The sequence below is a fragment of the Myiozetetes cayanensis genome, unplaced genomic scaffold, assembly GCF_022539395.1.
Source record: "Myiozetetes cayanensis isolate MyiCay16 unplaced genomic scaffold, myiCay2020 scf2-11, whole genome shotgun sequence".
NCBI lineage: Eukaryota > Metazoa > Chordata > Aves > Passeriformes > Tyrannidae > Myiozetetes > Myiozetetes cayanensis.
In genome coordinates, this window is record NW_026087411.1 from 65,209,865 (window position 1) to 65,227,857 (window position 17,993).

Consider the following 17,993-nt stretch of genomic DNA (forward strand, 5'->3'; position numbering starts at 1 on the left):
ACCAGAGACAGGACGGCCTTGGAGGTGATGTACCGCCCTGATTCAAACTGAGCTATGTTTTTATTTTTGTAAATGTGGTTTAGCTAGTCTGCAAAATTGGTTATAAAATAGTTGAAGTTAGCAACTCGGCTTTAGTATAATAAATCTGCCTGCTTTCTGCTGTCCTTTAATATCAGATGCAGGAAATCTAGGGTCACATATTTCAGTTGAAAGTTAATTGAATATCTCCACAGTGAGGAGTGATAGTTCTTTACTGGTGCAAAGGGTTTCATAATTTACTTACAGTGGAATTATTAACATTGTAAATTTCTCGCATAAAAAGGCTGTATTTGGCCTTTTTATGAGGGAAGTTGCATGTTTTCATTGTGTTCTGTCATCCAAGAAAAGTGCTATCATTGGATTGTTTGCTTTTTGTACTTGTACTTTTGAAAGTAGGTGGGGCTCGTTAGCCCTTAAAGGCAACCCACCTACGTCCTAAGGACCTCGCTGCCACCGTCCAAGCTCGCTTGGCCCCGGCAGATGAACCTTAGGATTAAAGGGTGGGCTCAGTTCCGCGCACACTGTGTCTCACCTAAAAAATCCAATGCGCAGGCTGGAAGGTGGAAAGACCTTCCCCGGATCTTCGCTCGCGAAGAGGGGCCATTATACTGTTGAAAGTTGTACTATTGAAATTCACCTCTGTGCTTGGTAAGTCCAGCACCCAGCACTACAGTGGCTGCAATGCCAGTTCCATCCTTTTCCCAGCTCACTGTAGAATTGTTATATTATTTACTCTATCCCAAATTCTTTCCTCTTTTAGTTAATGAATTGGAGCTTTTTAGAAATAAGATACTGTAAAAGAACGTTGGTTTTGTTTGTGAGCTGCTGACACAATCATAACCTGGTCTCATTTTCAAAGACTGATACTTTAATGTGCAAATGAAGGCACTAATAAAAACACTAGTACCTCATCAGAAATATAGTACATGTCTTCTGTAAATGTCTAACTGGTAAGAAATTTTAAAATAGAAAATGTTTTTTTTTTAAACAACCATAACATGCACAAGTTCAGCCCACTTTAGTGTTGTAGATCCTGTATTGATGTTGTTTCTCTGCAAACAAGCTTGTTTGGGTACCTTCTCTTGAGAACATTTTTCTAGTTCAGCTTGGTATCATTCCCTTGTGTAACTCATGGGGATTTTGTTGGGGTTCTGAGGCAGATGCCAAAGTACTGCTTATGGGACATGTCAGTCTGACAGGTACAGACATGATATATGAGCACATCACTGTACTGTTTTCACTGACTCCTGAGTGAACAGGTCCAGACATCCATGGATATCAGAAAGGAAAAGCTTTAAAAAAGGAATCTGTGTTGGAGGTTCTGGTCTGCTGTATTTTGTTCTGGGGAACAAGAATGTGCAGCTGTTGCTTTCATGACCTTAAATGGAGATGATCTGGGCTTTCTCCAGGAGAATTAGAAATCTACCACTAGAACATGTTTTTTCTCATAAATTTGCTTAAATTGGGATAATGTCCAAAACAAGGTGTGTTGTACTTCAGCATACCAACTCTTTTGTTTAAATAGTCTTTTATTCACGTAATAGTATTTTCCTGGATTATTTTATTCACATAATAATAATTTCATGGATTGTTTTTATCTTTCTTATGCTAGTTTTTAAAATTGCAACTGTGGACACTGGCCACCTGTATAACCTGTGTAAAGAGTTTGAGGTGCCCCTACCTGGTGTGCTGATAATCGTGACTGCATGGAAGTGAACTGTTCCCGCAATCCGATTATTTATAACACACAAGTAAAGAAATTCAGCAGTGAATCTGAGTACTCAGGTTAGTGCACTGTTTTGTCGTGCTGCTGCTGGTTTGTCTCATACTGCAAGTGTAGCTCTGCAGTATCACATTGCAAAGGTTCTTGTGTTGCACATGTTTGGTTTAACAGCAGCAGAAAACACAGAGAAGGGATAACTGGATGCTCCCACGGATGTGCACTGGTTTGTGCGTAGGTGGGGCAGAGTAGCAGATTTTGGTATTGAAGCTGAACACTGAAATGAGATCTTTCCTTTTTGTAACCAGCAGTTTTCTGGGCTGATTCTGAGATGCTTCCCGCAGCACGTAATCGCTTGTAGTCATCCAGGTGTTAGCAAATGTGGCTTACAGGACCTCTTTTGATGATCTCTGCTAAGAGAAAGGACCCAGTAAATGTATCCTTCAGTTATATTTGTGCTGTGGGTCTGATGTGGCCTAAAGGGAGGTGTGAGTTTTTTCTTTCTTCTACAGGAAAAGCAGCCTTTTCAGCGCTGGTGTGAAGAGCATTACAGAATTACACCAGATAAGGCAACAGCCTAATCAATTCAGAGATAATAACTTTCTTCTTTTTATTTTTTATTTTTTTGATGTCTTTCAGTTTTTTTGCTCGAATGTGATAGGTTTGTGGCCCATATGTAATGTTTTACCTGATGCTTCCTTTAAAGCTTATCTGACTTCAGTGAATCTCACACCTGGAATCTCAGTATTTTTTTGATTTTTTAAAATTTTTTTTTAAATTTATTTATGTGGAGGAAGTTGCCTTTTTGAGTCTGCACATTTTCCTTCTTCCTTAGTGGGACTTAGAGTCTTTGTTAGTGTTACAGGAAACAGCTCTACTGAGAAATCTGGACTTTGCATCATGTTGTTTTCCTCAGGGACACCAAGTATTTTACTTCTCCTGAGCATTTGGCAGGCATTAAATTGGTTTGATCTTCACATTTTGTTCTTCATTACCAACACAATAAAATTACCTTTTGAGATGGCAACTTGGGAAGCATACCATTGCAAAGTGATTAAAAAAAAAACCCATACAAAATAAATTAATAGAAAACTATACTACTTGGTCTGAAATATTTCTCGTTTTGGGAATGGCGAAGGCTCTGGCAGGACTAATCATCTGACTTGTTACAAACCAAAGATATTTTTGGAGAGGCCATCTTGAATGTTTTCAGTTCCTGTTACTGGCATGAACCTTTGACCATTAGAGTAGATCCCAGGATGCAGGAGTGTTTCACACCTGTCTGTTGTCTTCGGTGCTTCAACCCAATGTTAGGAGAGAAGGGGAAAAAGACATTTTGCCTGGATCTTGCTCTGAAAATCTGCTGTGTCCTCCCTCTTCCCATACCCCTATAGGAAACACTTATTTCACTTGGAGGTAACACAGTTAGCACAGACTTGACCCAAGTAGATGGTTTATTTTGCCATAATATTGACAGCACAAAAAGCTGTGCTCTTTTAAATACCTGGTGGCTTTCACAGCAGTGAAGTGTACCTTTTCACTGGGTTACTGAAGGTCAAATATATTCAATAGTAGCAGTTAGCTGCAGTGATGCAAAGTGTCTTCAAAACAGCAACATGATAGAGGACAGGAAATTCAGCGACATTCATTACAGTGGAATATTTTTTATTTCTGTGAAATGCCTTGGAAAACTGTATTTTGGTGTTTACTGGTGTCCTCGATTGGTTAAGCTGAACAACGTGCTTTAGGTGGCGTGCTGAGATCCTTATACCTAAGAAAGTGTGTCGAGTGTCTTTCAGATACACTGTTCTAGGAAGCACAGAGATTAGTTGTGTCATTTGACATGTTGTGAGTGATGGATGAACAGCGGGACAAAGGCATATGAAGGAGAGATAAAGTTGGAAGACCAGGTTTCGGTTGCCAAGTGGTGGTGCTGGATTATCTCTGCTTTAAAGGGTAACTGTGGAATGGAGGAGGAGAAATAATTGGGCTGCAGCTCTTGCTGCTACCTATCTTCAGCTGAAAGTTGTCCTGGCAGAAATGTGCAAACATTCATAGAATCACAGAATATGCAGAGTCAGAAGGGGCCCACAAGGATCATCGAGTCCAAGTCCTGGCCCTGCACAGAACAGTCCCTGAGAGTCACACCATGTGCCTGAGAGTGTTGTCCAAACACTTCATGAATATTGCCCAAATGATGAACATATTGGCAGCATTTAAGAACTGAAGGTTCTCTTGTGCAGAGTATTTTAGGGATCACCCTCAGAGGGGGCAGCATGTAGACCAGTGGCCTCAACATCTTGCTTCACTGGGATCTTCATTCAGATGAACATGGAGATGGTGTAAATCAGCTTTTTAGAGAGTTTTCAGGCTAATTTTCAGTTGGTCCCACTTTGAGAAGTGGGAAATGGGAACCAGAAACACCTTTCTTTCTCTTGGTTGGTGTTGAAGAATGGTGTGTGTCTTTTCTTCACTTACTTTTTCTGTCCATTGCTCTGCCTTTTATTTTTTTTCCCCCTCTCTGTAGAGTGACTGTAAAAAAGAGTAGCACAATTCTCATGGTGTCAGCTATCCATTACTTCCTATCTTTGTTACATGCAATTCATGGCTAAAACACTAAGGTGTTTTTTTCAGACTTCATCAGAAATCACTGGAGTTTATTTAAATAGCAGAATGGCTTTTCCCTCCTTGGAAATGAAGTGCTGGTTGACAATTACATTTGCAGGAAAAAAAGCTTTCAACAAAAAGCACCCCAGAAAACTAAGATGCTGAATTGCATTTACCTGAGAATTCGAGGTACAGAACTTAATGTTTTTCTTTATTGTGTTGCAGAATGTGCCAAATGAAAAACATTGCTCTACTCCTTTGGTTCTGTCATGGGTTCAAGTGGTCGAAACCCCGACAGGTTCAAACCATCTCTGAGCAGCAAGAACAGATTTCCTGATCTTGCAAATATTTTCTGATTATGTGTTTTGTTAAAGGAACTGCTTCCTCGTGTTGTCTGTTGTCAAGTGTAGTCTCACAAATCGTTCTGGCTGTAGCTGCCTGGCCACTGAGGTGATGTGAAGGAGAGCTTCCCTTCCTCCTTTCATGACTTTGTACTTATTGAAGAAACTATTTGCTTTCCTCTTTTTGTGTCCTTTAGTGAAAATGAATTGGTTCTGTAGTTTTGAAATACAGTCCTCGGTATCAGTTGTTTATGTGAGTATTTGAGGTAAAATTATTATTGGCATCTCTGTGAATTAGAAAATGAAAACAAAGGTAGTTCATTCTGGAACATGAATTTTTCCACCTTCTAGATGAGCCTTCTTCAGTTGACATATTTATTTTCTTTAGGCAGAGATAGCCTCATTTGTATCTGTTAAAACCAGTAGTTTGCTTACAAAATGGTTTCCATACAGGAGAATCTGCTGTGTTTCGGTGCTCTTTGAAGAGCCATGGACAAATTAACTTAGTTCTTGTCTCAGATTCTTTTCTGTGGAATGAGAATGATAAATCTAGTTTCTTTTTAAGATACTTGGAGACCTACAAGTGGCAAGTACTATTTGCTGGTGATGCAAGTGATATTCATTTTTTTAGTGTGAACTTCTACCTTTTCTGCCTATGTTAAGAAGGTGCTAGGGCTCCCCCCGTGTTTATCTCTTAAGGAAGGAAAACACCTTCACACACTGACACGGATGTTCAGATGCACCCTTACATCATACTGCTGCTTTTGCTAGAGACAAGTGCGTTTCAAGTACCCCTCATAAACTCAAGTGGAAAAGGTTCAGTCTGGATTGAAGCCAAACAGTTTAAATATCTGCCACTTACTCCACACACAAATTATGTGACTACCTTCCATGGCTGTGTGGGTCACAGACAGTTTCACAGACAGTCGAGTGTTAAATTGGCACCATTTCTTCTGTTTGTCAGTGATGCAGAAGCTTCAGACCAGGATTTTCAAATGTCTGACTTTTGAGATGCCAGGACTTGATTTGTTAGAGGCACAGGGAGGGATTTGTCTGCAACTGCCTCTGAAATTTCAGAAGGTCATGCAGGTACATGGTCTCTCCTTGTGAGTTAAAAAAAATAAAAATAAAAAATTGATTTTTCAAAATTCTGGGGAAAGTGACTGGTAATTATTGTTTACACAATGAAATGTGATGTATGTGATGCTGTGCAGGGATGGTGGTAGAATCACTGCTTGAAGAAATCGAAATCTTCACAGTAGGTCCGTGTACTGTCCTGCTTGGTCTGCTGGCTGAAACACAGCTAATTTCTTCCAGAAAGAATTCCTGCAGTTGGGGCAGAAAAATGAGTATGCCTGTAATTTTTCCATCAGCAGAAGTTTTTCAAGGTAGTCACCAACAAATGTAAATGAGTACTGTACTCACATTGTACAGAGCTGTGGTGTCTACAGACCTTATTGACTGCACGAGACTATTTTAGCAGAGAACTTGGTTTTGTTTTCCAGTCCCTGGTAAGACAGCTTTACTAAAACCCCCACTTGCCACTGTTCGTAGAACATTCTTGCCTTTTTTTTCTTGTCTTTCTTTAAATCTGTGTTCATGGTAATAAGAGCTGGCCAAGAACAAAGTTGGTGGTGGCGGGAGGGAGTGTCTTTGTTTCTGCTTACTGTTTTGGTTTATCAGGCTAAAAGGGAGTGGAAAAGAGTGTATTACCTAATCATTCCTTCCCCATCAGTTATAACGTGCAGAAATTGCGCCTGCATGTTCCAGTAGTTCTGCTCCATTCTTTCTGCAAGTGCTCATAGAGACCAGTTCTGGATTATTGTCTTTAAAAAAAGCATGCTTTTGTGAGTTTGTATAAATACTTGGGTTTGTTGTAATATAAATATTTTGAACATTTCTGCTTCATTTTTGTGGGATTTTTTTCGCTTCTTTTTACCTTCAGTTAATTGTGCTGAGTATTACACTCATGGATCATGTTTCTTTTAAAGTCACAGAAAGCTAAAGTGAGCAGAAAGCAGAAGTTTGTGCAGGCTGGCAAAAAACAGATGCTTTTTTGATTGCTTTCTAGGTCACTTTTTGCATCCACTCTGGCCATGAGAAGGCGTAATAAGTAACGAATGAGCCATCAACACTGGCACTCAGTAAACTGGTATTTGTAGGTATTAGCAATGTACATTTAATATAAAGGTTTTTATAAATGATCAGAACTTGGTTGAGATATTTTACTTTTAGTGGTCCTTCTGTGAATTATTGATTTGTGTCATCTATTCCTTTTTTCTAAGCTATTTCTGTTTTACTTGTAGACTTCATAATTTTTGTAGTGAATAACATGTCCTACATTTGTGCAGCACTTAAAACAATGATGCTTTTGAATAACTGTAGTCACTTTTTGGTCATGCTGCTTTCCAGGACAGAAGAAGAAACAAAAGAAATTAATTAATTTAACAGTGAAATAAATTTTGTTCTTGTGGAAGCTCCCTTTCATGTCCAGATTTTAAAATTTTCTTTTAGTAAAGAACATTTAAATGTAAATACAATGGGAAGATAAAAGGAATACTTAATAAAACAAGTGCTTCTATACTTAGGAAAGGCCCAGTTGTTATCAGGGGGAAAATTCCAGGCACTGTTGCTTTTAACGTCATATTAAGTGGCACCTAGAAGTGTTTTGTGTTCTTAACATTTGCCAGAATATAAATGGAAAGGATTTCTGACAAAAATAATATTGGTGTTGCGTGGAGTCTGAAGGAATGTTATAACAACACATAAAGGCAAGCAAAGTGTAATTGTTCAGGGGAAGATAAGCTGAAGAGGGTGTATCATCTCGTGCGCAGCTCTGGGAGTGCTGGTTTCACCCTTTAGGAATGAAGTAGCTTAAGGTGGCAGAGATGAGAAAGTCACGGCAGACTGCTGAGTGGCTGCAGCCTCTTCTGGTGAGACTGCCCTGGTTTCAGGCAGTAGCAACATGCGTCCCTAGGGATCTTGTAAAGTCTTTTTAGAGTTAATATATTGATTTCTTTGTTGTTTGAGGCTTTTGCACAGTACCATTAAGGATGCTAGAAGGAACGAAGCCTGGGTAGTTAAGCAGTGGCCAGAATTCCAGTTCATTTACCTTACTAACCCCCTGCTATATTTCTGGTTTATTCAGGATCCCCTACTGGATCCCGATTCTGAGGTTATATAGATCTTTCACACATCCAGTCTCTGACTGTAGGCTATGACTGTGCTGCTGGGTCCTGTGTGTGCTCTCACAATTCTGATACACAACACAGGCTGGACTATTTCTGAAAGATAAGAAAGTGCAGGAGGCTTTTGGTTTTATTCTGTTATGCCATCGTCACGTGGAAGTTCCTTTTCTTGAACTGATTGCCTGTCTTAACACCAGGTCTTGGCCAGTAGCTTGACAGTGTCACAGTAACTGCATAGTAGGTTTTTTTCCAGAAGATTAGAAAACATTCAGTTCATAAACTGATACTTTGGGAGGATTTGGTACTGCCTGGAGTTGAGATAATTCAGCTTGTGGTTGTGTTCGTACTAATCCGGCACAAAGCTGTGCCACTGCAAAATGTGTTGTCTTGTACTCCGCTCTCCCACTTAACAGTGTGTGCCAGCACCAGATCTCACATGGCCGTGTACAACACATCTAATAGGAATCTGACCTAGATACAAGTAATCTTTGTGTGTGTGGGATGGAGGGAAGAGTGTAGGGCTGGGTCTGTCAGGAGGGAGCTGAAAGGTATGAATGTTTGAAGTGGTAAGAAGGGGCAGGAGAACAGACCCCCCCTCCCTTTGATAATAAATGCACATTTATGCCTCATTTAAGTGACCACACAGTTTCTATCAAAACCCTGTAACTATGACATCAGTAGCAAATCTCTGCCCTTTTTTATAGGTTTTTTTCCTCCATGGTGAATAGTATACCTGACCTTAGGATTTGTTTTCTCCCATCCCTCTTAGTATCCCAGCAACCGTGTACTTGCTGTGCTTTCTTCTTAATTATTTGTAAGCTATTGTGCTAAGGGACCGTGTCTTCCTCTCTTCTTGTGGTTATCAAACCTGACCTTGGTAAAGTTCAGAAGCCTCAGCTGCAGTATAAATAATGTTGGGGAAGAAGTAAATGTACAAATAACAGTAACTCGTAGGACCATCAAATTCCTCCCAGGCTTATGAGGATCAGATCTGTGAGGTCTGTAATTAAGTGTGTAATGCCTTGTGTGCAATGAGGATTTCATTTATGAAGAAAGCTTCAACAAACATGCTTGTAAAAGTGTAATGGCTAGAGGGAGTGCTGCTTTTAGGAGGCACTTGAATGCTATTAGTGTTTATTCTTTTCCATTTTGAGAACTTTCCACTGGTAGTGGTGGTGTCTGTAAATAGCATTAGCATTTTAGTTTTTTAGTGGAAAAGCTTTAAAAAGTCATACAACAGATGGGATAATGTGGTTCCATCGCACTGAAAAGAGGCACATTGTCTGCCCCTTGCAGAACAGATCATCACAGTTTTAAACACTTACTACAAAGAGGAGAAGGAGCAAGTTAGTGCAGTAGCAAAGGACTTGATAGAATGATAGGATGGTTTGTGTTGGAAGGGACCTTAAAGACCATCCAGTTCCAACCATTGTGATGTGGGCAGGTACACTTTCCACTAGACCAGGTTGCTTAAAGCCCTGTCCATTCTGGCCTAAATGGGAACCTGCATCCAGCATCAGGGATGGGGCACCCACAGCTTCTCTGGGCAACCTGTTCCAGTGTCTCACCATCCTCACAGTAAAGACTTTATTCCTGTAATCTAAACCAACCCTGTTTCTGTTTAAAGCCTTTCCCTTGTGTCCTGTCACTAATGCCTGTGTAAAAAGCCCCTCTCCAGCTCTGTTGTTGACCTCCTTTAGGCACTGGAAGGCTGCTATAACATCTTCCTGGAGCCTTCTCTTTTCCAGGACTGAACAACCCCAGTCTGTCACAGGAAAGTTCTATCCTGCCACATTCTCTCAAGCCTGTTTTCATAGGAGAAGTGCTCCAGCCCTCTGACCATCTTCGTGGCTGTTCTCTGGACTTCTTCCAGCATGTCCATGTTTTTCTTAAGTTAGGGACTGCAGAGCTGGACACAGTACTCCAGGTGGGATCTTCTGAGAGCTGAGTAGAGGAGCAGAATTGCCTTCCTCAACCTGCTTGCTTTATAATGCCCTGTGTGATACTGCAATTACAAAATTAATGGCTCTGATTCCATAATGTCAAAAAATCTGTATGAAAATGGGGTGGTGAGAATGTCCTCTTTTTGTTGTATTGTTTAGCCAGTTTTGAGACTCCAAAGTAACAGTACTGATTTTGAGTACTGCAAACTGGGATAACAATTAGTGCATCTGTCACAGTGGCTGCTTATTCCGTAGAACTCCTTTGTGCAGCATCCATGCAGTTCAGCTCTGGCTATATATTTTTGAGGTGATCCCTTTCTTAAATGACCATTGAGTTTGTATTTTTGTTGATGAGGTTGGAGTCTAACTGCGATTATTTTCCTCTTGGGATAGTGTAGTCAGTCTGTCCTTAGTCACATGTATGTGTAATTTAACCCTAACATTGAGAAGTCCTGATGTGTTGTCAGGTAAGAACTGGCTAGCCCTTTAATTCCTAAACCTTATCCAGTGGAGGTTCTAAAATCTTAAAATTTGGATCATCTTTCGGTTGTTTGTGATAGGCTTTTGCTGCTTTTCTCCATATCTTTAGTTGGTTTAATGGTTTTGTGGTTTTGTTTGTTTGTTGTTTGCTGGTTTTTGTTTGTTTTCTCCTGATACCCTTATTCCAGTTTGCCATATCTCAATTTTCATTCCATCAACCTTAGTTTGCATGGACTCTCAGCCTAGGAAACAAAGTATTTGCAGTCTGATTTCATGTCTCTTCAGCCTTTGTGGTATTTATCTCTTTACTCATAAATCACTCTTTCTAAGCTTTTTAGTCATGAAAGTTGCTCTTGATTGAACATGTTCTACTGTTTCAGTTACTTCCTGGTTCTGGGCATTGTACTACCAGACATATTCTTTCAATGGGTTTATGCCAGAACTATTTAAAGTCACCATCTTATTCCTTCCCTCACCCCCATCTTCTGTGGCCTGAGGTATCATATATAGGCACTCCTGACTTGCATTAAGCTGATTTTCAGGCAGGTTAAATTGTGAACTCCTGTCAAGTTTATTTTCCCTGTTAATTGTGGTCCTTTTTATATTAACTACTTTGCAGGTTGCATGTCTATATGAACTATGTGTTTCAGATTTTTTCTAAGCCTTATTGATTTTTATTTTGCTATTAGCAGTGCTAAGCTCTCTACAATATGCCTGTATTTTCCAGTACTTCACCATTTGATGGTGTTACAATTTGGATTTTAATTATGTTCTCCTCCTAATTAAAAAATTCCCAAAGAACGCCACATGTACCATGGCTAGAGTAAGGGTGCAAGGGCATGATTAGAGATATTCGCTCTCCCACGACTGCTGGAAATTTGTGAAAGTGCAGCAAAATGTGATACAGCGTGGATGTTGCTGCCAGGAAGTGTAGTGACTGTATCCTGCTGAGCAGAAACAGTGTCTAACCTAAAAGGCAAAGATGGAGCAGAGTAGAGCGTAGATAGGTGGTGATGGGGAGATACAGATACTGTAAGTCAGGATTTCTTCAATCAGTCTATAGTCTTGTTTTTATCCATCTGGGAATCCTATATTGCTGCTTCATAACTGGTCTTTTTAGTGTGTTTCAACAAGGCACAGCCTTTCTGTATAAATGATTGCTTAAAATTAGGGCCTTATTCCATAACTGCAGCCTTGTATTGCTTTTCATGCATAAGAGCTACTAACCCTGTTATGTTTTGCCTGCAAAAGGATGAGTGATCTTTTCTTATCTGAATTAAGGGAGCTGTTGTGAGCTGAAACACTTGGCCTAATGTTAGGAAGAAATCTGGCTGGGGAGGAAGGGATGGATAAATCCTTTTTTCCTTACTCAGGGTGGGGAGCAGTTACAGAGCTCATCAGTGACTGTTGGGTCTGCCTTTACAGACCTGATCCTTTTCCTATCACAGGTGACTGAAAAGCAAGAGGCATCTCTCTGATAATAGTGCATTTGGGCTTGGTGCTGCTGCCACATCCAAACTGTTCCAGTGATGTGGTAGGGCAAGTGCTGTGTCCCTGAGGAACAGCCTGTGGGGACACTCATATTTGTTTCCTGCACCAGCAGTCCAAAAAAAAGGAATTGTTTGTGCTCCTGCTAACATTGCTTGTGCTGATCCTTTGCCTTGGATTAGCTGTGGATGCAAGGAATTCTCTTTCTGTTGAATAATAACTGTAAAAAGCATCACAGAGAGAGAAGAATGATCCCTACAGAGAGAGGTTTATGACAGTGTAGGGCAGTGCAAGCAGTTGGCCAGAAGGGATCATGCACTTAACCTAGCTCTTGGTGCTCTGCTAATTGTTAGTAATGGACTGTGAAATTTTGCAGTTGTAGTATAGACAGCACTGAATTATTTAAACTACACCTTCCACAAAAAAACCTCACAACAACCTTTCAAATGCATTGAGCTTTCTGTTTTTTGTGGGTTTATTTGAGATTAGCTGTTGATCTATGTTAGATCTTGACATGTTAGATAGAACTTCACCTTTAGTTCGAGATACAGCACATTACACACAGAATGCTGTGCTGCTCTGTGTGCTGAGACACCAAACTACTTCAGGCAGAAACTCTGATCGTGTTTGGAGATAATTTTAATTAGCACAGTTAAAAACTCAACCAGCTATAACCTAAGTTATCTAAATGTTGTTACACTCTGTCCAGCGAAAAATTGTTTTCCCACTGATAAGAAACATGATACAATCAGTCAGCAATGTCTGTTCCACCAGTAAATATTTGCATATAGGCTAGTACAGCAAAGGTTTCTTACTTTATTTTTTTTCCCAGCTGCTGACTTCACCTCAGCAGTGACTTGAAGCCCTTGTCAAAAAACAAGCTAGTAAGGACCTTTGGATACCAGTGTGCGAAGGATACTGTTCTAACGGAGCAGATGTTCTCAGGACAGGGCTGATACTCTTGGAAGAGGTGCCAGGTGACAAAAATAGATGTATTTTGTAGAGCAGATAGAAAAGAATTCAGTGTCTTTCCAGTTGGTATTTTGTTTTGTAGTTGTGGCGGATTCAAGTTGAGAACTCAGAGTAGTGGATGCTTTCTAAATATGAGCCACGGAAGTGTATCTTGCTCTCACTATTTGGTTTGATATCCCTAGGAGACAAGATACTCAAACATGAGAGGACTGCTTGTGTGTTACCACACCATTCAAAGCAGCTAGGAAGCTGTTTGTAGTAAACACCATGTGCTCATAAATGAGTGAAGTGTCTTGTTATTTTGGGAAGTGCTGTGAAGTAATTTTAGTAACTTTTTTTTTTTAAATTGGATGAACCATGGTATCAGAAACAAACATTTTAGTTGCTGTTTTCCTTTGTTCGGAGTGAAAAGTTGAAGCACACAGTTATAACGCAAAAGTAAAAAATTATGTGTTGTTACTTTTGTGTATACAGCATGTATATATTCCAAACTTAGAGCCTCTCAGTAAGTCACCTAAGGAGGCTTTATGTATTAGATTAAAAAAACAAAAAACAAAAACAAACACACAAAACCCACCACCAAACCAATACACTATTATGAGCATTTAATTGACAAAATGCTACTCTGTTCTTTGCTTTGCAAAACTCATTGCCTTGCTTTTCAGCAGCAATAATATTTAATTGACTTGTGTAACCACTTACTGTACCAAGGAGTTTCTTTCCAATTTTAGTGTGAACTGTTAAGTTTGTGGAGGTGCTAGATCGAAGTAAGGGGCTTACATTGAAAAATTTTCCTAGAGAAATTCTGGTGACTTCCAGAATGTCTTCACTTAAGTTGGGTTTGTATTGAAATAGTTGTCTTTAATCTCTTAATTTTTATAGCTCAGTCTTAACGACAAAATTCATCTTGCTCAATAAATTGATTTGGCTTTGTAAATCCATATATTTCCTGTTCATCGTGTCAAACTCTTGTGGATTTTCTTTTGAGTAGAGATGGAAATTCTGGCTCTGAAAAGTAAGGATGTAATCCCAGCTGCATTAAGGACTAGTTCTTTCTTCTTTTTTGACTGTAGTGTAATGGTGTTGAGGTGGATATAGAAAAGCATTCATCCCACTGTAGTGGGAAAAGCAAAGGAAAGAATTCTGTTACACAAAATACAGTAATAGTTCCTGATGTCACTTCATCCTGCATGACAGGGCATGTGTCACTAAGAGAAACTTTCACTGAAATAGGTTTGTGCTGGTGCCTCTTAATTCAGCCAGTCACGTGTATTACTGTAATACAGAACAATGTGTGACAATCCCAAGGTATTCTGTGAGCACATGAAGATAACTTTGAAGTTATCTGGTCTGGATGGAGCAATCCAGGCAAAATAAATTTTAGATTCCTTAAGCCTTAAGGACTTGACAGATGTATTGCTTACAGGAAGAATCATGACTTGGTATCTTTCCTAAGTTTTATTAGATCACTGCCTCAGCAAACAAACAAAGAAGCTAAGGTGACACCACCAACTTAGGATTTTTTAATGCTAATATCGATCACTGTGCATGAAAAATGAAGCAGGATGACTGTTAAATTGATTTACAGCTGAGTGGTAGAGCTTAATCCAAGCAGCACTTAGCTTTGCCATTCCCTACCTCCCAGTGGAGTGCAGTGCCATCTTTGACATAACTTCCTTGAACAAGTATAGGATTAATGGATTGATTTACTAGAAATTGCAGATGTGATAAATTTTGTTGTCCCTAAACTTTCAAACCTAGTTGTATCAGACACTTTTTTAGGGGCAACAATTGAGGGAATTTTTGAGTGTTTACTGTGCTTTTTATTGCTTGTGGGATGTACTCATGAGTGAGCATGGGACAAGAAATATTAACCATAGTCATAAATCAGTGAAGCATTTTAGGATAAAACCTAATTTTAATATTTCACATTTTACTTTTCCTCAAAAAGCAGTGTTTATCCAGTCAATGTGTCCTTTTCAGTAAAGATACAATACTTGATATTGTCTGGCAAGGAACACACTCAACAGTCTTTGTGCATCTTTGGCCAGTAATTGGCATGCGTTATGTGTAGAAGTGTTGATGTTTGTTTTTCTAGGGGCTTTGAGATTTTTTTAATCATTCATATCTGATTTTACTATTGAAAGCTATCCAGTTCATTAAGCAAAGGAAATATTCCCTGAAGGAGACAAATTGGACTAGGGGGTCAGGAAGTGAAGTGGGGGTGTAACAGTCTGGAAGGATTTTTACAAATAGTAAGTCTTGTCATCTTATCTGGGTTTAAGTTATAAATTAAAAGAAGAAAGATGTGCTTCTTCTGCCCATTTTATCTCAACAGGCAAGCAGGGTATTGAACTGAACTAGACTGAATGGAAAAAATACTTTTAGAGTTACAGAAGAGACCATAGTTGTGAGGAGTTGATTCCTGACTTCAGCACATCGTGATATGGGGATTTAAGCAATGAATTCTTTGCGTTCATTGTTACAATTCTCAGTAAAACTTTGAGCAAAAGCATGGACTGCTTGACAATTGTCTAATCGATTTTAATTGTTGGTGATATGTCTTGGTCTAATACAGTTTGTTGTAATTTCAAATGAAATTTAAAACATTGTAGAGCAATACAAGTAAAAATATCCTGAAGTCTATTTTAACTTTTAAAAAAATACCCATGTTTTCACTTTTTTTCCTTCTACTCTTTTTCAAAAACATAAAAGACAACACAGTCCAGGATGCCTCCCAGATAATAAAAAGGGAAATTTTTTTTCAGTGAATCAAAAACACTGGTGGGAGATTAGATGATACCTAATGGCAGCTGATGCTGGGATGCCTCAATCTGATCACAGAAGCTCTAGCTTAAACCTTCCCTTATGTGAATTCCTGATACAAATATTTGTAATAAATTTCTAATAAATGCTTTCTTGATTAAACATCCCAGTTAATTTTTTTACTTTGCTGCCAAACCACGATGTTGTTGGTTCATACTCAGTTCAGCTGTTGTCCTCAGTTTGTTGTGAGACACAGAGCCTGGCTTTTGTGAAAATTATAACAAACCTGAAACCTGTTACTTGTGAAACATTTATTCTTGGAAACAGTTACAATTTAACCAGAATTATATTCCCATATTCTGTATTTTAAATGCATACACATGAAGGGAAATGTCTCTTTCTCTGTATTCTGACATTACAGGTGGGAGTTGAACTGGTGAGTGGTAATTGTTACCTGCAGTTACCAGCAGGTCTGAAGTTATCATCAAACTGTCTTGTTTGAAGTGCTACAAGAATTGCATCATTTTGTGGTGTTTGTCTCAGTGATGTACCTAAATTCTAAATGAGCTTTTCATTTCAAACTGATTTCAGAGCTACGAATTCTTTAGTAGAGAAATGATGAAATCATTGACACTAGTCTGAAGTTTGTTTCAAGAAACTTGTTTATAAATCCAGTTGTTTTATACAAAGCAAATCTGAATTAAACTTAAAAACAATTCTTAGGTTTCTGAAAGAACAAACCACTTTGTAAATGCCCTAATACCTCGGACATTATTTACTGTTTTGGAGGCTAATCCTACAATTACTTTATGCAGGTTTCATCTGGAACATCTCGTCCAAGCTACCCAGCTACCAGCTATCAGGACTCCAGCAACTGGGAATCTCTGATGAAAATTAAAGAGGGGCTGCTAAGACAGAAAGAGTTTGTGATTGATCGGTAAGTAACCTGCTCCTGCTCCATTCATTAAAAACTGCAGTGTAAAAGCTGACTTTCGGGAGAGCTGCTTACTCATACAGTTGTTAGGCTTCAGTCCAGCCACTATTTATGCACAAATACGTGGGAGCCAATCCTTGCTAGGAGAGAAGAGTGGCAGCTGGCTAAAAGTCTTTTACAAAGTTGGAAATGTATTTAGGGGGTTTAATGCCTCTAGAGTGGAAAAGGGAAAGTGATACCAGCAGTCAGTTCTGCTGTCAGCTTCCCCTCTTAGCTTCTTCTTGGTCTGGGAGTTTGCATCAGACATTTTTCTGCTTATACAAATCTTGCAAGTGACTTGCAAGATGAAAATTGGTCATTGCATGGTACTGATTTTTTTTTCCACGACAAGTACAGAAATACAATATATTTGAAGCAACTTGATAAAGCTTTGAGAAACTGGCCTTTGCAGTAATGTTCAGCAGTAAAATCCTATTCAGGCACTGATACAAATTGTTCAAATAATAAAATATTAAATCCGAAAGTAAATACATAGCTTCTTACTAAAATTGCTGTCAATCTGAATCGGCCTCTTAATGAGGAAAATACACTTTTAATAAGGGATTGAGCTTAATGAAGATTACACTAAAATAGCAGATGTCACCAGGCACTGCAGAGTTTGGATGTAGGAGATTTAAGGAGGGTATTTTTATGTTTGACATAATGGTAATTTGGCGTAGTCTGCGTTTCAATAATAAACTCTTGGCTCATGGCTGAAAGAAGAGTGGTTGTTCTGATCTTGATATAGTTGTGCTCTTGTTATTGATAGTTCACAACATGAGGAGAACTGTGCAAAGCAGGTGTGTGTTGATCACAGTAATGTGATCATTCATAGGCATCCATTATGAATAGTTTTATATTTCATTTAGTAATTTCTATCTCTTTATGGGTAGAGATAGGCAACTTGGGCAGAATTTACTTTGGCACCAGGAGAATTACGCTTGTGCAAGATCTGTTCATTCCATTATTGCAACAGAGCAAGGAATTGCAGTGGTTTCAGGTGTTTCTGTCCCTTAGTAGTCTGCCCAGTAACTCTGCTGGCATTGCAGTGTTGAAGGTTGGCATCCTCTTCCCGGGTGGGATGTAGGATGTTAGTGTGCATTTACTGCTGTGCAGATGAAGGTGGTACACAGTTAGGAATGGGCACACCATCCTGCTCTGCCAGCTCTCCTGCGGGGGTGGTGATCTCCCAAGGGGCTAAGCAGTTAAAATGGAAACATCCTTAGCTGTTGTTTACATCTCCTCTGTCAGAGCCTTTTGATCTGCCTAGAGGCTGTCTAAATTACGGTGCTTTTTTCAGGCTTGCTGTATCAGTAGTAGGAAACCTGCAGCCTTCCTCCTGGGGCCCAAGCTGTCAGCAGCCTTTGTGAGTACATGGCCCATGATGGCTGGGGCGGCTCTTTGGTGCCTCTGCTGAGTGTGTTCCTCTGCACTCTACCTGAAGGCTTGTTACACAGTGGCAACTAAAAATGCAGT

General features: G+C 39.4%; 1 protein-coding gene across 2 annotated transcripts in view; it reads left to right on the forward strand.

Moving 5' to 3' along the window:
- CEP85L (centrosomal protein 85 like) overlaps nucleotides 1–17,993 on the forward strand; it is a 109,529-nt gene that overhangs the window by 67,062 nt on the left and 24,474 nt on the right. For both annotated transcript variants that reach the window (XM_050314940.1, XM_050314942.1), the window contains exon 4: nucleotides 16,360–16,481. In XM_050314940.1, the coding sequence (XP_050170897.1) occupies nucleotides 16,360–16,481 (122 nt within the window). The remainder of the gene's footprint in view (nucleotides 1–16,359; nucleotides 16,482–17,993) is intronic.